Genomic DNA, 20,793 nt, shown 5'->3' with positions numbered 1-20,793 from the left:
CTGAGTGAACTCGACTTGCCTAATCTCCATGCTCCCATCCAGTGACTGACTAAGCATTACCTTGTACTCATACTGTGCTGCGTGACCTGTTTTTTCTTGTATTCCTTTATTGTCTTATTGCTGTATGTCACCCCTAAATATTGTCTTTAACCTTAAAGAGACACTGAAACCTCTCCCCCCCAAAAAAACTAAGTTTTTACTGCAGAATATTGTTTAGCATGAATGTCCTACCTGAAACACCGCATCCCAGTGGCTGAACTTGCAATTAAAACCCCCGAAATCCCAAGGGGAAATTTGGGCAGTGCTTGTTGAGCCATAGCTTTTAGCTGTAGCTCTTCCTCTACTCCCATCAATCTCTGCTGATCGCCGCCTCTCCCTGCCCCCCTCTGTCTTCTTTCACTGAGAGGGGCGGGGAGAGGCGGCGATCAGCACAGATTGACGTGCATGGAGGCAGAGCTACAGCCCAAAGCTCTGCCTCCCCCAGGCAGCAAAAGCCACAACTTTGAAAGTCGTGGATTTTCCCCCCGGGATTTCAGGGGTTTTAATTGCGAGTTCAGCTGCGGGGATGCTGCGTTTTAGGGAGGGCATTCACGCTAAACAATATTCTGCTGTAAAAACTGAGTTTTGTGGAGGCTTCAATGTCTCTTTAACTAATGTACAGCACTGCGGAATAGATTGGCGCTTTATAAATAAAATAAATAAATGTGCATTTAGAGGAATGCTAAAAAAAAAAAAAAAAAAAAAAAAAAAAAATTCATCAGCATCTACTATTCACATAAAACACCCACAGCTATTTTCATGTTGTCTTTTTTCCTAGATTTACAAAAAGTTCTCTTTGGGTGTGTACATGAGTGCAGACCCACAACCATGAACTTACTAACCCTGCCAAAACCCTCACTAGGTTCTAATTTTAAAATGCAGTCTCGTTTTATTGGTTCACTTCTGTTTCATCTGTGCTCCAAACTGTTAAAACATAAAATAATGTCTACCTCAAACACCTTCTGAGTCACTGACCACATATACAAGTATTACAGTAGATCAGATGATCCAACTCCACAAGCTGCATGCTTGTTCCAGGTGTGCCTCAGGCAGTGCTGAAGTCAAAAACCAACATGGCAGCAATTGGCAAACCATCCCCTCTATATTACTTTCATTTCTGCATTCCATCCCCTCTGTATTACCTTCTGTTTGTCTTTCCTTTAAATGGCAGCCAGCACAAAACTAGAATACCTACCAACTAATGAAAACGAATCTGTTTCAGTAATGAAAACTCACCTGTTCAAAAGTTTTTAGACCAGCTTCCTTCCCAAGTCTCAATAGATCTTCCAAGATGGCATTTTTAAAGTCCTGGAACAGAGGAAAACAGCGAACAAACATTTTATTTTTCAGATTATACTATTCAAGGAATGAGTATGAAAAGGGCTGGCTGTTTCTTTCAAGAATGTGAAGGACACTTCAGCCACTGAGTCTCCCCAAATTATCAAAGTACATTTCAAATTATTTCAACATTAATATGTCTGGCAATGAGTTAAATGGTAAAACTGGCATAATAATCTGAAAGTCAGCAAGCAAATAGAGACAATAACTGTATGACTTATACTGTACTGTATATTGCCATGATGTACTAAACGCAACTACTTTGTTGGCAGAAAATCAAACTAAAATTCTTGTAGGCTTTCTGTCTACTGTCATAAAATGCATTTGGTATTGCTTTAAAGGAAACCTAAACTGAAAAGGATATGGATTCTTCCTTTTAAAATAATACCAGCTGCCTGACTCTCCTGCTGATCCTGTGTCTAATACTTTTAGCCACAGCCCCTGAACAAGCATGCAGATCAGGTGCTCTGACAGGAGTCAGACTGGATTAGCTGCATGCTTGTTTCAGGTCTGTGATTCAACCACTACTGCAGTGAAAGAGATCAGCAGGACTGCCAGGCAACTGGTATGGTTTAAAAGGAAACCTCCATATTCCTCTCAGTTTAGGTTCTCTTTAAAGGAACTCCGAGCAGTGCAAAAACTATGGAAAGATGCATATAAATTTTAAAGCTCTCTTTCTCCTCTTCCCAATGATATATAAACCCCCACCCTACACCTTTTAGTTTGCCATTTTCGCGATGGAAATTGCTGCAGCCGCAATTTCGATCACGAAAATAGAGAAAACTAAAAGGCGTAGGGCGACGATTTAGGGGTCGTCAGAAAGAGGAGAAAGAGCTTTAAAATGATATCCATCTTTCCGTAGTTACATTGTCTTACACAGGGCGACTTTTTCTCAAAGTCAGCAGCTCCAATCAGCAGCCGTGGCAATTTCAATCGCAAAAATAGGGAACACTAAAAGGCGCAGGGCAGCAATTTATATATCATTGGAAAGAGGAGAAAGAGAGCTTTAAAATGATATGCATCTTTCCATAGTTTCTGCACTGCTCGGAGTCCCTTTAAATCAAACTGCTGATGAATGCAGCTCTGAGGAGGGTCACATGACAGCTGTGGAAAACTTTCTGAGGGAGGGACAGGAGCTTTACATTAGAAAGCAGAAAGTAACTGATTACACATTTACATATACAGTATGTAAGCTTTGCCTGCTGGTAAGAAGCACATCTATAGCATGTAGCAAGCTTATTCATTTCTTTATTCTGGTAAGTTATTGTGGTACGTTTAAAAGTAGAGAATGTTGTGCACACAACTTTTACAAGCAGCGTCAATCATTTTTGAATCATAAGTGAAGCATTTGGCTGAGCAAAAACCTCACTGCAAGTAAATCCAAGCACTCACAAGAATAAAAAAGTAAAATAAACTGATATATTAAAGGATCATTCCCTGGGCTTAATTTACTGAAGCTGGAAAACACTAGAAAATACAGTACCGTATATACACTCGCATATAAGCTGACCCCCCAACTTTTACCCCAGAAATCAGGAAAAAAAAAATCTGTGACTCGCATATGAGCCAAGGATAGGAAATGCAGTGACTAGAGTTTCAATAATCATACCCATGCAAGGTGATTCTTGCATTTTATATAGGGGTGGTTGTTGCATTTCATATAGAGGTTAATGCTTCTCAGGGAAGGACCCTCCCCGCAGCAATAAACCCCCATATGAAATGCAACAACCACCCCTATATAAAATGCAACAAATACCCCTATGTGAAATGCAAGAATCACTCCACTATAATCAGTATATGGGGTTATTGCAGCATTTCATATGGGGTAATTCTTGCATTCCACATAGAGGTGGTTGTTGCATTTACTGCTGGGAGGGGTGGGAGGACCCTCTCACCCCTGCAGCAATGAATTGTAACAACCACCCCTATATACTGTGAAATGCAAAAATCACCCCTATGTGCAAGGCAAGAATCACCCCATATAGAACAGATAACATGGTAGTCTGCAACAGCCAACAACTTAGTACTGTACTAATAATCACAGTTAAAGGGAATCTGAAGTGAAAACAATGATATAATGATTTGTATGTGTAGTACATCTAAGAAATAAAACATTAGCAGCACAGATAGGAGTTGAATATGGTTTCCAGTACAGGAAGGAGTTAAGAAACTCCAGTTGTAATCTATGCAAAAGAGCTTATCTGAGCTCCACGACTTTCAAAATCGCAGAGAGCTCTGTCTTCTGAAGCTTATTATCTCAAGTGTCTGACTCTGGATTTTGTTTTTTCTGCAGATTTTGCTTTTTCTGCAGAGTAAAGTTCAAAAGTTCATTAGCCTGCTCTGTGAACTCTATTAGAATGCTGAGTGTAGTATGTAAATTGCACATAGAGAATGATGCAATGAGATAGAATATGAATATTTATTTATATTTTTTTTAGGTCTGAAAATAAAAATATGAGACCATTTTCTTAGCTACTAATGTTCTATTAATTATCCGTACTACACATACAATTCATTATATCATTTTTTTTCACTTCAGTGTCACTTTAACATCCTGTGTTTACAAATACTTATCTAAGTGGTAGTCAGGTGACAGGGGAGAGATAAAATTACAACTTGTGACTAGTAACAGATGAGGGGGAATTAGACAGGCTAAACTCTCTAAATACATACAGGGTGCATTTCTCTATATTTCCTTCTGTCCTGTGTAAGAGTTCAGGTCCACTTTAACCAATGGTTAGCATTTACTAGCTATATGCATCGGAAGAATAGTATATATTGAAATGAAGCACTTGTACGTAAGTATGTATAGTGACTGTATGACAATTGACTGTTTCGGAATGTGTGGCAGAGGAAGATGTTACAGAATTGCCTTTGTGCAAAGTACAGTGGTTTTATCAATGAACTGTATGTATTAAAAAAAATTGAAAAAGAAAAGCAGAAATCAAATATTGCAGGAGTTCTGTTATGATGACACTTCCAGCAGGTTTGATCACTGCAGTATTTCTGCAGCTTTCAATAAATGATGTAATGATGCCTCCACCCTCCAGCATTTCTGAACGATTGGTAAGGACAAAGTTGAGGAGCTGTGGTTTCAGTACGAATCTTCCATGTGAGTCATACAGAAGGTCAGGTACAGTACAAGGATACTTTACATCATCCAGACTCACTGTGCAACATGGGTAGCTGTCAAGTATAAGGAATCTTACTGCACAACATGGGCTGGCAGCCTTCTGAGAGACCAGAGGTAACATACTATACACAAGGTGAAGCCCAAAGAGACTTATTATTGTGTCACATAAGCTAGCAGCTAGGTGAGTTGTTACATGGCTGGCAGGCTGTCATGATTCTTATTGTGACTGGTAGGGCTGTAGAAATAGGACTTCTGGCATGGAACCTTTTGCATGACATGATTGAGCAATGTAGAAGGCTTTTGATTGTGCTACACATGGTCAGGGCTGACCTCCTAGTGCCATCCTTTATGTATGTATAGGTGTTGCAGCTGTGTCCTCCAGCTCGGTTTTGCTTTTTGTCCAAAACTGCTCCAGTAAATGCAAAGTCATCACATTAACCACTTAAGGACTGCAGTCATAAAACCCCTTAAGGACCAGAGCCTTTTTTTCCATTCGGACCACTGCAGCTTTCACGGTTTATTGCTCAGTCATACAACCTACCACCTAAATGAATTTTACCTCCTTTTCTTGTCACTAATACAGCTTTCTTTCGGTGCTTTGATTGCTGCTGCGAGTTTTACTTTTTATTATATTCATCAAAAAAGACATGAATTTTGTCAAAAAAATGACTTTTTTAACTTTCTGTGCTGACATTTTTCAAATAAAGTAAAATTTCCTATACATTTGAGCGCGAAAGTTATTCTGCTACATGTCTTTGATAAAAAAAAAAAAAACCATTCAGTGTATATTTATTGGATTGGGTAAAAGTTATAGCGTTTACAAACTATGGTGCCAAAAGTGAATTTTCCCATTTTCAAGCATCTCTGACTTTTCTGCGCACCTGTCAGGTTTCATGAGGGGCTAAAATTCCAGGATAGTACAAATCCCCCCCAAATGACCCCATTTTGGAAAGAAGACATCCCAAAGTATTCAGTGAGAGGCATGGTGAGTTCATAGAAGATTTTATTTTTTGTCACAAGTTAGCGGAAAATGACACTTTGTAACAAAAAAAAAAAAAAAGTTTCCATTTCTTCTAACTTGCGACAAAAAAAAATGAAATCTGCCACGGACTCACTATGCTACTCTCTGAATACCTTGAAGTGTCTACTTTCCAAAATGGGGTCATTTGTGGGGTGTGTTCACTGTCCTGGCATTTTGGGGGGTGCCTAATTGTAAGCACCCCTGTAAAGCCTAAAGATGCTCATTGGACTTTGGGCCCCTTAGCGCAGTTAGGCTGCAAAAAAAGTGCCACACATGTGGTATTGCTGTACTCAGGAGAAGTAGTATAATGTGTTTTGGGGTGTATTTTTACACATACCCATGCTGGGTGGGAGAAATATCTCCGTAAATGACAATTGTTTTATTTTTTTTACACACAATTGTCAATTTATAGAGATATTTCTCCCACTCAGCATGGGTATGTGGAAAAATACACCCCAAAACACATACTACTTCTCCTGAGTACGGCGATACCACATGTGTGGCACTTTTTTGCACCCTAACTGCGCTAAGGGGCCCAAAGTCCAATGAGTACCTTTAGGATTTCACAGGTCATTTTGAGAAATTTCGTTTCAAGACTGCTCCTCACGGTTTAGGGCCCCTAAAATGCCAGGACAGTATAGGAATCCCACAAATTACCCCATTTTAGAAAGAAGACACCCCAAGGTATTCCATTAGGAGGATGGTGAGTTCATAGAAGATTTTTTTTTTTTGTCACAAGTTAGCGGAAATTGATTTGAATTGTTTTTTTTCACAAAGTGTCATTTTCTGCTAACTTGTGACAAAAATAAAATCTTCTATGAACTCACCATACTCCTAACGGAATACCTTGGGGTGTCTTCTTTCTAGAATGGGGTCATTTGTGGGGTTCCAATACTGCCCTGGCATTTTAGGGGCCCTAAACCGCGAGGAGTAGTCTTGAAACCAAATGTCGCAAAATGACCTGTGAAATCCTAAAGGTACTCATTGGACTTTGGGCCCCTTAGCGCACTTAGGGTGCAAAAAAGTGCCACACATGTGGTACCGCCGTACTCAGGAGAAGTAGTATAATGTGTTTTGGGGTGTATTTTTACACATACAGATGCTAGGTGGGAGAAATATCTCTGTAAATGACAATTATTTGATTTTTTTTACACACAATTGTCCATTTACAGAGAGATTTCTCCCACCCAGCATGGGTATGTATAAAAATACACCTCAAAACACATTATACTACTTCTCCTGAGTACGGCGATACCACATGTGTGACACTTTTTTGCAACCTAGGTGCGCTAAGGGGCCTAACGTCCTATTCACAGGTCATTTTGAGGCATTTGGATTCTAGACTACTCCTCACGGTTTAGGGCCCCTAAAATGCCAGGGCAGTATAGGAACCCCACAAGTGACCCCATTTTAGAAAGAAGACACCCCAAGGTATTCCGTTAGGGGTATAGTGAGTTCATAGAAGATTTTTTTTTTGTCACAAGTTAGCGGAAAATGACACTTTGTGAAAAAAAAAAACAATACATATCAATTTCTGCTAACTTGTGACAAAAAATAAAATCTTCTATGAACTCACCATACTCCTAACGGAATACCTTGGGGTGTCTTCTTTCTAGAATGGGGTCATTTGTGGGGTTCCAATACTGCCCTGGCATTTTAGGGGCCCTAAACCGTGAGGAGTAGTCTTGAACCCAAATGTCTCAAAATGACCTGTGAAATCCTAAAGGTACTCATTGGACTTTGGGCCCCTTAGCACAGTTAGGCTGCAAAAAAGTGTCACACATGTGGTATCGCCGTACTCAGAAGAAGTAGTATAATGTGTTTTGTGGTGTATTTTTACATATAACCATGCTGGGTGGGAGAAATATCTCTGTAAATGACACATTTTTGATTTTTTTTACACACAATTGTCCATTTACAGAGAGATTTCTCCCACCCAGCATGGGTATGTGTAAAAATAGTACACCACAAAACACATTATACTACTTCTCCTGAGTATGGCGATACTACATGTGTGACACTTTTTTGCAGCCTAGGTGCGCTAAGGGGCCCAACGTCCTATTCACAGGTCATTTTGAGGCATTTGTTTTCTAGACTACTCCCTACGGTTTAGGGCCCCTAAAATGCCAGGGCAGTATAGGAACCCCACAAGTGACCCCATTTTAGAAAGACGACACCCCAAGGTATTCCGTTAGGGGTATGGTGAGTTCATAGAAGATTTTATTTTTTGTCACAAGTTAGTGAAAAATGACACTTTGTGAAAAAAACAATAAAAATCCAATTTCCGCTAACTTTTGACAAAAAATAAAATCTTCTATGAACTCATCATACACCTAACAGAATACCTTGGGGTGTCTTCTTTCTAAAATGGGGTCACTTGTGGGGTTCCTATACTGCCCTGGCATTTTACGGGCCCAAAACTGTGAGTAGTCTGGAAACCAAATTTCTCAAAATGACTGTTCAGGGGTATAACCATCTGCAAATTTTGATGACAGGGTGGCCTCTTAGATGACAGGATGTTTTGGGCCTGATCTGATGGATAGGAGTGCTAGGGGGGTGACAGGAGGTGATTGATGGGTGTCTCAGGGGGCGGTTAGAGGGGAAAATAGATGCAATCAATGCACTGGGGAGGTGATCGGAAGGGGGTCTGAGGGGGATCTGAGGGTTTGGCCGAGTGATCAGGAGCCCACACGGGGCAAATTAGGGCCTGATCTGATGGGTAGGTGTGCTAGGGGGTGACAGGAGGTGATTTATGGGTGTCTCAAGGTGTGATTAGAGGGGGGAAATAGATGCAAGCAATGCACTAGCGAGGTGATCAGGGCTGGGGTCTGAGGGCGTTCTGAGGTGTGGGCGGGTGATTGGGTGCCCGCAAGGGGCAGATTAGGGTCTAATCTGATGGGTAACAGTGACAGGTGGTGATAGGGGGTGATTGATGGGTAATTAGTGGGTGTTTAGAGGAGAGAATAGATGTAAACACTGCGCTTGGGAGGTGATCTGATGTCGGATCTGCGGGCGATCTATTAATGTGGGTGGGTGATCAGATTGCCCGCAAGGGGCAGGTTAGGGGCTGATTGATGGGTGGCAGTGACAGGGGGTGATTGATGGGTTGCAGTGACAGGGGGTGATTGACAGGTGATCAGTGGGTTATTACAGGGAAGAACGGATGTAAATAATGCACTGGCGAATCGATAAGGGGGGGGGGTTGAGGGCAATCTGAGCGTGTGGGCGGGCGATTGGGTGCCCGCAAGGGTCTAATCTGATGGGTAACAGTGACAGGTGGTGATAGGGGGTGGGTGATTGATGGGTGATTGATGGGTAATTAGTGGGTGTTTAGAGGAGAGAATAGATGTAAACGATGGATTTGGGAGGTGATCTGATGTCGGATCTGCGGGCGATCTATTGGTGTGGGTGGGTGATCAGATTGCCCGCAAGGGGCAGGTTAGGGGCTGATTGATGGGTAGCAGTGACAGGGGGTGATTGACGGGTGATTGACGGGTGATTGATGGGTGATTGACAGGTGATTAGGGGGGATAGATGCATACAGTACACAGGGGGGGGGGGGAGGGTCTGGGGGGGTCTGGGGAGAATCTGAGGGGTGGGGGGGGTGATCAGGAGGGAGCAGGGGGCAGTTTAGGGACTAAAAAAAAAAATAGCGTTGACAGATAGTGACAGGGAGTGATTGATGGGTGATTAGGGGGGTGATTGTGTGCAAATGGTGGTCTGGGGGGTGGGCAGGGGGGGGTCTGAGGGGTACTGTGGGCGATCAGGGGGCAGGGGGGGGGGCAGATCAGTGTGTTTGGGTGCAGACTAGGGTGGCTGCAGCCTGCCCTGGTGGTCCCTCGGACACTGGGACCACCAGGGCAGGAGGCAGCCTGTATAATACACTTTGTAAACATTACAAAGCGTATTACACGCTTCCTATCCGGGGATCGTCGGGTTAACAACCCGCCGGCGCTTCCGATTGGCCGGCGGGTTGACGTCGCGGGTGGGCGGAGCCTATTGCCGGTGGATGCGCGCGCATCCCAGCGCGCGATCCCCGGCCAGAGAGTGCCCCAGGACCTGACGCCAATCTGCGTTACGTGGTCCTGGGGCTGCCACTTTGCCGCCGCCAATATGAAGTAGGCGGTCGGCAAGTGGTTAAGTGAGCTTTTGGTAAAGTTCTTGTGATATAGCCTCATGACTAAAATCAATATTAAAAATGGAAGGCGATCTTGCTTTACCGTAGACACAGGGCCGGATTATCCACCAGGCACATCAAGCAGTTGATTAGGGCCCTATTCAGGAGCTAAAGGGCCCCATCAGCATGCAGTCCTGTATCTTTTACATGTCTGATGCGGCTAAGGGACCGCATCAGCATGCAGGCGCATCATTACGCTAATTAATTAGAATACCGGGACCCGGTTCTCAACCTTTGTGTCGGGAGTGTGTACTTCCGCTACTTAAAATAGTCCCAGTTACATTAGCAAGCATGAAGACGGGACTATTGCTGAGTTCAGCATGGCGGAGGGATTCCGTTTTTGAGCGGGCAGCTGTTTTAAAATGCACAGCGGCATGAGGAGAGAGGAGACCACAGCAGAAGGAATGTGCCTGACACACACTGTCTGCAATAGAGGATGCTTTGCCCAGGAGTCCGATTCCGTATGTAATCATTCCCCCTCTTCTTCCCTCACACATATACAGCGAAGGGGTGTGAAACGGGATGTCTACCATCCGTGGAATGTTGACTGTATAACATCGTTAGGTGTTATGCTGTGTGCTTTGCTGGAATGTGGGGCATCTCTTTGATTAAAGTGAAAGGCAGCCGGGCAGTGTGATTTTCCCCTCACCCTCCGCTGTGTACAGGCAGCACGGTAATGAAGCCTCTACTGACAGGACATTCCTCGGGTGAAACCTTCATGGGAAGGGGGGACCAGGGGTCTTGCCTGTGTTTTTCATTGTGTCAGACTGAGGCTGACAGGCTGATTACAGTGTGAACATTTTCGTGGGAAGTAAAATGTTTACTGGCAATATGTGAGAAAATGTGTGTATGCTATGGCCACTCTGCAGGATACTTCCAGCATGACAATTTATTATTTATATAGCATCAAAACCTTCCGCAGCGCTGTACAGAGTATATATAGTCTTGTCAGTAACTGTCCCTCAGAGGAGCTCACAATCTAATCTCTACCATAGTCATAGGTCTATATAAGTAACATGTTAGTGTATGTAATGTAGTCTAGGGCCAATTTAGGGGGAAGCCAATTAACTTATCTGTATGTTTTTGGGACGTGGGAGGAAACCAGAGTGCCCAGAGGAAACCCACGTAGACACGGGGAGGACATAAAAATTCTTTGCAGAAAGAGCCCTGGCTGGGATTCAAACAGGGGCCCCAGTGCTGCAAGGTGAGAGCGCTAACCACCATGCTGCCCAATGACAATGTGTTTATATCACTATACTTTTAAATCCCTAGTAACTTGCTTGTGTTCGGTAGGGGGGGGGGGGAGCAGAATGGGTTGGAGGGGGCCCAAATTGGCTACTTTGCTTAGGGCCCCATTTGTCCTTAATCCGGCTCTGCGTAGACATACCTTATTCTTGCAGAGATTTTCATAGCCTCCTTCAAATTTCTTCCTTTTGGCCCAGCTAAGTGCATTTTCTGGGTCTGGTACCACAATGCCCACAAGGAAGGCCTGTGAACAAGAGAAAGACCTATTACAATGTGCATCATTCATGCCAGATTACTTTTCACCAGAGGAGACGTTAGCATTACCTGTAAGCTTTCTCCATATACAAACACCTGTACCACTGGCTCACTTCTTGTGTATATGTTCTCAATTTTCTCTGGTGCAATATATTCTCCCTGAGCCAGTTTAAATATATGTTTTTTCCGATCTATAATCTTAAGCGTACCATTCTACAAAAGATTAAAAGAAATTATATCTACAAGAGTCGTATTAATACATACAAAATAATATTGTGTGTGACAAAAGGTGCCAGATGGTGTATACGATGCATACATTTGCACAATTCTGTATCACCTCAGAAGGTTTTGCATCTTATTGACCACCCCTAGAAATCAGTCTTGTCTGAAGGCTGCAAGAAAAGGAGCACCGGGAATTGCTCAACTCCAAAAGACTTCAGAACAGTGAGAAGCCTTTTCTAATAGTTGCAATCTGAATCAGATCGATAGGGTTTGCGGATCGCAACAGCACCCTGATTAACATGTACATTGCGCTGCTGTTTTTTTCCACTAGTATAATTCGTTTTTTCTTCCAACTCACAATCCCAGGCATGCTGTGCTTTCACCCTCATTTACAATGTATAGGAGCGCAGTAAAATCGCATAGCAATCGCGCAGCTATGAGATTTTCCCTGAGATTTGGAAGGGTTTTTTTTACCTCTCGTTAGAGATTGACACACCTTGCATCCAACGGATCGTGTCACAATTGTGGTAGAGGAAATAGAAGGAAACGCGATTGCATTGTGTTTCCTAGTGGAGATTTTTTACACTGTTTTTTACACTGTGTTATAAGGTAGACAGGACCCAGAGTGCTACTGTTCATTTTGGATTTGTTGTTTCAAATTACTTGCATATAAAGCACTGGCAACAGTGTTTTTTGCACTGCAAAAGCTGTCTCTACACTAACTCCCTGTGACAGTGTGTAGCAGTTCAGACTTAAGAGACACTGAAGTCTCTTAAAGGAAACCCCAACTGAAATGTGACATAATGAGATAGACATGTGTATGTACAGTGCCTACCACACAAATAACTATGCTGTGTTCCTTTTTTTCTTTCTCTGCCTGAAAGAGTTAAATATCAGGTATGTAAGTGGCTGACTCAGTCCTGACTCAGACAGGAAGTGACTACAGTGTGACCCTCACTGATAAGAAATTCCCCTTTTTTACCTCTTTCTTGCTCTCAGAAGCCATTTTCTGCTAGGAAAGTGTTTTATAGTTGGAATTTCTTATCAGTGAGGGTCACACTGTAGTCATTTCCTGTCTGAGTCAGGACTGAGTCAGCCACTTGCATACCTTATATTTAACTCTTTCAGGCAGAAAAACAAAAAAGGAACACAGCATATTTATCTGTGTGCTAGGCACTGTACATACACATATCTATCTCATTATGTCACATTTCAGTTGAGGTATCCTTTAAAGGGACTCCGAGCTCACCCAAAAAAAGAAAGTTGTACTCACCAGGGGCTTTCTCCAGCCCAGTGCTGGTCGGGAGGTCCCACGCCGGCGTCCTGGCTCCTCTCCTTCTCCCCGCTCCGGAAGGGCTGACAGGCCGCAGCCCGGGCGACACTCGGTAGAGTGTCGGGCTGCAGCTTCCGCATATGACGCGGCTTACGTCACACGCCGGCCGGCGTGATGACGCGAGGCGGCTGGCGTGTGACGTAATCCGCGTCATACACGGAAGGAGCAGCCCGACACTCGGGCGAGTGTCGCCCGGGCTGCGGCCTGTCAGCCATTCCGGAGCGGGGAGAAGGAGAGGAGCCAGGACGCCGGCGTGGGACCTCCCGACCAGCACTGGGCTGCAGAAAGCCCCTGGTGAGTACAACTTTCTTTTTTTGGGTGAGCTCGGAGTCACTTTAAAAATCATCTTTTTGTTACAAAATCCCGTGCAACATTACTGTCCTAACAAACGCTGCATCCCCGCGGCTGTAATCTAACTAAATCCCCCCTAACTCCCCCCTCCCTCTCCCCTGCAAAATCCACGACTTTCTTGATCGTGGATTTTGCTGCTGTTAGAGGCAGATCTTTCACCTGCATCCCTGCCTCACATGCGTCTATCAGCGGCGGATCTCCGCCCCTCTCAGTGAAGGAAGACAGAGGGGCGGGGAAGAGGGGTCGATCCGGGCTGACAGACGCACTGAGAGGCAGAGCTGCGGCTCATAGCTCTGCCTCTCACAGAAGCGCTGCCCGGATTGCCCCCCGGGGAGTTTGGGGGGGGGGGGGGGGGGGATTTAGTGAGATTACAGCAGCGGGAATGCGGCGGGTTAGGTAGGGCAATAATGTCACACAGGAGTTTGTAATAAAAAGAGGATTTTTAAGAGACTTCAGAGTCTCTTTAAGGTGGCCACTAATGATCCAATTTCTAGTATAAAATCGTTAGAGCGATCAGATAATTTCAGATCAGATTGGTTGTAAATCTTCTTTAATGGGCACAATCGATTACGAATGATAAAAACAGTTGTCCGATTGGATTTTTGCCAAGCTAAAATTTGGATTTTCTTGTTGGTTGTGACATGATAGATAAGGGGCAACGATTGGTTAATTTATGTTGTAGTGAACAGATTAGAATATTTCATTTCCGATCAGAATTATCTGATTGCTCAAACGATTTTTCGTTAGAAATTGGATAGTTAGTAGCCACCTTTACGCCATGTAAATTGTATGCAGCTTGGAAACGGGCCTATCAAATTCATCAGGATTTGCGCCTGACTGGCCCAATTTCAAGCTGCAAAAGTCCGATTTTGTAAAGGTCTTAATGTAATGCATAATTACAGCAGCTTCTAAGAAATAAGAAACTAAATAACTGCGCTTTCTCTAGTTATTTTACCTCCCTGTGGAATGTTTTTCTGTAACTGTATTATTTATTAACTAGCTCTCCTGTCATCTACTTACTGGTAACCATTTCCCAACATCCCCTGTATGCAGCCAACCATCCTTGTCCAAAGCTTCAGCAGTCTTTTCATCATCCTTTAAGTATCCTCGAAACACATTAGCCCCTTTAACACAAACCTGGAAAAACAAACATCACATATGAGATACTTAGAACTGCTTCTCTCAAGAATTCCACAAAGAGAACAGATTTCTGTTTACTCACTTCACCCTCTCCCTTTGCTGCAAAATAATTCATTTCTTCCACATCCACCAGCTTCAAATAGTTGCAGGGCATGGGGGCACCAACATGACCTGCCAAAGCATAGTTCACATTTAACATGCATATGGATATGCATTTCAAAACAAGGGTTGTACAAGGGATAGCAACTAGTGTACTAGAAACAAAACATTCTCAAATTAATAATACTGTAATACGGTATTTAGAGTGCAAAGACGGTGAATATTATTCAATGTGAATGCTAACAGCCACATTGCAGGCTTCTCGGCAAGCCATTAAAAAAAAAAAAAAAACACTTCAGGGGGATAATTAGAACAATGCTGCTGGCAATATACCACATGTGCAGTAGTGGGAGTCTGATCAATAAACACAATTTAACTTGAAACAAATGACAGTTCCTGAACAGCGGTCTGCAGACTTTGTTTTATTGCCATATGGAATTCCATAAGGCCATTCTCCAATGCATACTTGTTCGAAATTCCTCTTTGTTCTGCTCTCATCTTCACATTGTGGCTGCCACTACAGCATCTGCTCTCCCAACATGATGTGCTCATCACCTCCCAATATCTCGTGGCACCGAAGCCACCTTCAGCACAGATATAAAAGGGTAGGAAAAGTGCACAGAGAGAACGCCAAGATACAGGCAGGGCCGGTTCTAGTAACAGTGGGGCCCTGGGGCAGAATAAATCCGGGGACCCCCCCAATAGACACCCCAGACCAAAAAGCGGCATTAGGGGCCCTTTTTGTTACAAATTTCTCTTCTGGGCCCCTAAGCTGGCTGCTGATCCTCCTTCCCAATCACCACCCAACTTAACTGTGCTCCCTGGGGCCCCTGCATAGTCTTTGGCACTGTAGCATCTCACAGGTGAGACACTGCTCTGCCAAAGACTCTGCAGAGGCGCCAGGAATTAACAGTTAAGATGGGATGGAGATGCCTTGGGGGCCCCTACATGCTCTGGGGCCCTGGGGCAATTGCCCCCTTTTCCTCTATGGTAGCGCCGGCCCTGGATACAGAAAGTCACAATGGGACCTAAATATGAGCAAGTCAGAAGGTTACTACAATGCAGGTTCACTGCTTAAAATGTTGCATGGCGGCTCAGTCCCACAGGATGTATTTTTAAAAGTGTGGCCTTTTAGTTCCACAAATGGTAACCTCAGGAAACAAGCACTTTATTTGCTATGAACCTCTATGCCACCTTAGCGGTGTCATGCTCTACATTTAAAAAGGTAACCAAAGACTACAATGGTTATTTAGTAAGGGGGTGCTGAGAAACCAGCAGCACTCAGTGACACCTGAATCAATCAGAATAATGACCGGCGTGTGCAGAGACAATTTACAGACAGTATATGCTCTTACCTGCAGTCCAGTCTCCGGGAATGGTAAGTGAGCAGCCAGCAGTGCATTCAGTCTGTCCATATCCTTCATAGAACTGGGGAAGGAAAAATATACAACACCTAAATATAATTGTATCATAATTACATGAAGCCCGTTAGATAAAAAAAAAAACCATAACCCAAATAAGAGAGTTCATGAATGCTCTGAAGTAAAAAACTTTCACTGAGCAGGACTTTGGAAAGTTTATCATTACTGAAACATTTACTCCCCACTTGCAAGACCTGTCAGAAATACCACACTGCATCCCGCCTGTTGGTTTTACTGACAGTTTCTGACAAGTCCTTAAAGGGAAGGTTCAAGCAAAATAAAAAAATGAGTTTCACTTACCTGGGGCTTCTACCAGCCCCATGCAGCCATCCTGTGCCCTCGTAGTCACTCACTGCTGCTCCAGTCCCCCGCTGGCAGCGGGACGCATTGCGTACATTTTTACGCATTCCCGCTGGTGCAGGAACATTAACACATACATTTTACGCGTTACTGGTTCAATGCGTACATTTTTACGCATTGCACCAGTAATGCGTAAAAATGTATGTGTTAATGTTCCTGCACTAGTGGGAATGCGTAAAAATGTACGCAATGCGGCCGCCGACCTGCGAGGTCGGCAAGCTGCCAGCGGGGGACTGGAGCAAGAGTGAGCGACTACGAGGGCACAGGATGGCTGCATGGGGCTGGTAGAAGCCCCAGGTAAGTGAAACTCATTTTTTTATTTTGCTTGGACATTCCCTTTAAAGGGAACCTTAACTGAGAGAGATATGGATGTTTCCTTTTAAACAATACCAGTTACTTGTCAGTCCTGCTGATCTCTTTGGCTGCAGTAGTGGGTGAATCACAGACCTGAAACAAGCATGCAGCTAATCCAGTCTGACTTCAGTCAGAGCACCTGATCTGCATGCTTGTTCAGGGGCTGGGGCTAAAAGTATTAGAGACACAGGATCAGCAGGAGGAGACTCAGGCAACTGGTATTATTTTAAAAGGAAAAATCCATATCCCTCTTAGTTTAGGTTCCCTTTAAAGAGGAACTGCAGTGACAATAACTTAATACAATTTATTTATTTATTTTTGTTTTTTATTTTTTTTACAATATTCATTTATAAAATTATTTGGTCAGTGGTAAAATCTTTCCTCACCCGGACTTCCACTGACATTTATCATAGGTGACATCTTTACTGCTGGCAGGTGATGTGTGTGGAAGGAGATATTGCTTGCTTGGCAGTTGGAAACTGCAGCTAGTTCCCACAGTGCAATGAGGTTCACAGACAGAAAACAGTCAGGACCTCAGTCATGACATCGCACTTTAGGAGGGGTTTCTCCGCAATATCAGCCACACAGACATATCTCTCTCCCTGATTGTCTATATGAAAAAAAGTAAAGATTTCTCAAGCAAAAGGGAGTATCAACTACTGACTGGGATGAAGTTCAGAGGTTGAAGTTCTTCTTTAAAGGGAAACTTTAATAGGAAAAACAAAAGCAGTTTAAATTGCCATGGGGGTTCTTCCAGGCTCTTAAGTTGTCCTGTGCCCTCGCCGTCATATTGCAACCCACCACTTAGCCACAACAACCCCCAAAGCTGGCCAGTCATAGGCTACTGCACCCCTGATTGTGCTCTCATGGTTGAGAGTCATTTACTATATGTCCAACAGGTCTGCTTTAAGGTGGCCACACACACACCATATAATTTTTTAAAATATCTTTCCAATTCAAGAATTGCAATTAATTTTTCTGATTGATTGTAACATTTCAAAAATCTCACCAATGTACTACACACATTTGTTCAATTTTTCCTCAATCATGAAATAAAAAATTGAAAAAATGGTTGGGTCTGTACATCAAGTAACATTGGATATTTAAATAAGTAACATTGGTGTGAAATTGGATCTTTTAATTGTATGGTGTGAAGGTGGCCACACACCATACAATTAAAAGATCCAATTTTACACCAATTGGATAATTATGATCGTTTGTACCCAAAAAATTGAAAGCTTTTATTGGTTTGTGATCTAAAAATCCAAATCGAATTTCAAGCTTTTATTTTTATTTTTTTGGGATTGGACATGTTGGAAAATTCAGACTAATTTTATCAAGAATTGTATGGTGTGTGATGGATTGTGAAATTGTATTCAACCAGGAACAAAAGTTGAATGTAACTATTCAGTACATAGAAAAAAAAAAAATTAAAAAAAAAAAAAAAAAAAAAGTTAATTTTGCTAACCAACCAATCTTTTATCCCGAAATTGCGACAATCTTGAAAATACGTGTGCGGTACCTCAAAGATTCTCATCGAAACTTCCGATCAATTGGAATTGAGTAATGACTCAAAAGTTTACGTTACGTATGTTTGGGTAATGTCAGTATGAGAAATTTTGGATGTACAAAAAACAGAAAACACACCCTTGCGGGTGGAAAACAGAAAACACACCCTTGCGGGTGGATTCAAAACAGAAAAGCCATTATCCCACAGAAAAGAGGATGTACAGTGTTCAAGTTCAATATTGGTGCTGAAGTTCAAGGAAATAAAGAGAATACCCACCTGGCAACCAAGAGCTGCTCGTAAGAAAGTTAACACTGTAGAAGAAACTGGGGCGGCTCCAGTAATCATAAGCCGTACTTTTCCTCCAAGACTATCCTACAAATAAGGAAACCATGTTTGATACGTGTAGAAATTGTATAGATTTTGTTATCACTGAAAATGTCTGCACTATCCTGCAATCAAATTAAGGAAAGACACAAACAAAAAATATAAATCTCACAGCTTTCGAAGTCTCCAAGCTGAAAGCCAACAATTCCATACAGTATTACATAAAATAATAATTTAATAATCCAAATAATTTGATACTGCATTTTTTTTTTCTTTAAAGTTCTGCAGAAAATCTGTATTGTACTTCCTGACCCCAGTGACCGTTTGCATGGCTTCTCTTCCTGAGACAGCAGAGTTTGCCTTCCATTTCCTGATCTTGTCAGGGATGGTCGCATAGGTAGACTGACACAGCAGTACTCAGGGAAGTAATTTTCTTAGTCAAGAGAAGTGAATGAAGAAGAGTGGCGAGGATGTTAGACATCCTACAGCGTCTCCCTGTCTCCTACTACTAAGGTCATCCCCAAAATTTAGACTGGGCCTGGTATTCCAACCATGTCAGCTTCTTCAGGTTGATAAATGATGGATTGTGGAGAAAGGCTAAAAAGGGTAGAGAAACAGCCGTACAACTTCTGATAAAGAGCGTATTTACTGCATAGAAGGTTTAACAGAACGAGGGTCAGAACTTACTGGTGTATGATGACCAGCAAAAAGATCAATGCCCAGGTGGGTGGATTAAAGTGGTTTAACGCGGGAACCATGAAAGGAAAGGGAAGGCTCTTTAGGACCAGAGCCTTCCCTATCTATAGGCAAGTATCTGATTTTTTTTGTTATTAACACTACACATTTACTTTAACAAATGAGATAAGAACAGATCCAGGTTGAGAACAACCCTACAGTTCCCGAGTAAGAACACAATGCCATCTCTGACCCCTGTACCTCCTCCTTGTCCTCCCATGCCACCAGTGTCCCCCTCTGTTATCTTGATTCCCTTGGTGTCCTCATCTGTGCCACTTCTATGTCCCTTTGTACCACCTCTGCACCAGTTTGCACCTCCTGTCTTTGTGATCATAATGTGACAATTTTGCTTAAACTGAAAAAAAAAAACTTTTACGATTTTAAAATTGCATTGATTTTAAAACTCGTCATATAGTATAGTGTACCACAGTACAATGTAATTTTACCGAGTTTAAAAAACATTTTTTCCTTAGAACTTTTTTTTAAATCAATTTTTTACTTGTTCCTATTTTCGGGCCATTCGTATCAGCGGGTCATTTATAAGTCAGACATTCGTAATTCGGAGACCACCACTAGTTACAAAGAAAGGAAGAGGGATCAGCATAGAACCAAACAAATCTGACCCTTTGTTGCGGACGTATCCAGTAAAATTACCTCCAATTCCAAGCGGCTTACTGAATTGATCCTTATATAATCTAATAATAGTTGCACAGAGACTTGAAAGGTTCACTATAGTGAAAATGTGGACACACTCAGTCATGTAACTAGAGCAGAACCAACCCATAATCTCTTTCACAGAATGTTCAAAAATGCAATTTATCAAAATTTGACAGCTCCCTATTGGTCATTGGGGGAAGGTGAGGGGGTAGCTTCTTGACTTGATCTCTCCCCCTTGGTGAGAGTTTTAATTCCTATTATATCACTGTGGTAGCCGACAGCCCAACATCTCCGTGCAAAGAAATAATAGCTATTCGAGTTGCTGACAAAAATGAAAGTCCCCACTCTTAACTTCAGAATTTGTTTTGATACAACGTAAACTAAAGTTATTATTCTGATGGTACTGCATAAATGACTATGGTTGTAACATTTTTCCCTGTAGTGCTCCTTTACAGCGCATCTGGGAGGGGGGGGGGACAAAGGATTATCTAAGTGTGTGTGCAGCCATGTTCTAGTCTGTGAACGAGCAAGCCTGCATTGTGCAGGACACCTCGCTCTGGTGATGTAGCTGCTCAGGCCTTTTCAGCCAAGCCTGAGCGACTGTGAGGTGTCCTACGCCTGTGCATTACGGCTATTCTTGTTCACTTACGTGAGCGTGGCCGTGGACTTCCAGAGGTTCCCTGTGTCTACTGGTGGTCACCATGAGGATAAATGAATTTCTCTCCCTAGAGAGTTACAGGTTTATATAGTGTATTTCATTTTTGGGCCTATAAAATACCTGGACTTTCTGGAATATAAGTTTGTCCCAAAGACTATCCTTTCGGATAATTCCACTTCGCAGCTCAGCCTCTTTTCTTTTGGAAGCGAAGTCCAACAACCACCGTTTCAATGGAGTGTTTGCCTGCCCAAAGATCTGGTAAAGAAATAAAACAAAAAAAAAAACCCTCATTATTCAAACAGGAATAAAAGAAGCTCTGAATTCATACAGAAGATGTGAATATCTAGGTTGCCTACCCGGTCAAACATCCTGTTTAGCAACCGTGGCACCACTGGGAAAATTGTGGGCTGTAGAGCTTTCA

At 42.8% G+C, this 20,793-nt stretch overlaps 1 protein-coding gene across 1 annotated transcript in view; it reads right to left on the bottom strand.

Moving 5' to 3' along the window:
• Nucleotides 1-20,793, bottom strand: part of ACSL1 (acyl-CoA synthetase long chain family member 1) — a 137,598-nt gene that overhangs the window by 4,580 nt on the left and 112,225 nt on the right. Inside the window, exons 13-21 of the mRNA XM_068273498.1 lie at nt 20,729-20,787; nt 20,493-20,627; nt 18,275-18,370; nt 15,709-15,781; nt 14,337-14,425; nt 14,135-14,251; nt 11,278-11,421; nt 11,096-11,197; nt 1,276-1,347 (exon numbers count right to left, since the gene is read on the bottom strand). Coding sequence (XP_068129599.1) covers nt 1,276-1,347; nt 11,096-11,197; nt 11,278-11,421; nt 14,135-14,251; nt 14,337-14,425; nt 15,709-15,781; nt 18,275-18,370; nt 20,493-20,627; nt 20,729-20,787 — 887 coding nt within the window. The remainder of the gene's footprint in view (nt 1-1,275; nt 1,348-11,095; nt 11,198-11,277; nt 11,422-14,134; nt 14,252-14,336; nt 14,426-15,708; nt 15,782-18,274; nt 18,371-20,492; nt 20,628-20,728; nt 20,788-20,793) is intronic.

This window comes from Hyperolius riggenbachi, chromosome 1 (assembly GCF_040937935.1).
Source record: "Hyperolius riggenbachi isolate aHypRig1 chromosome 1, aHypRig1.pri, whole genome shotgun sequence".
NCBI lineage: Eukaryota > Metazoa > Chordata > Amphibia > Anura > Hyperoliidae > Hyperolius > Hyperolius riggenbachi.
Note: the sequence above shows the minus strand (reverse complement) of the source record. Positions and strands in the feature narration are given on the sequence as shown.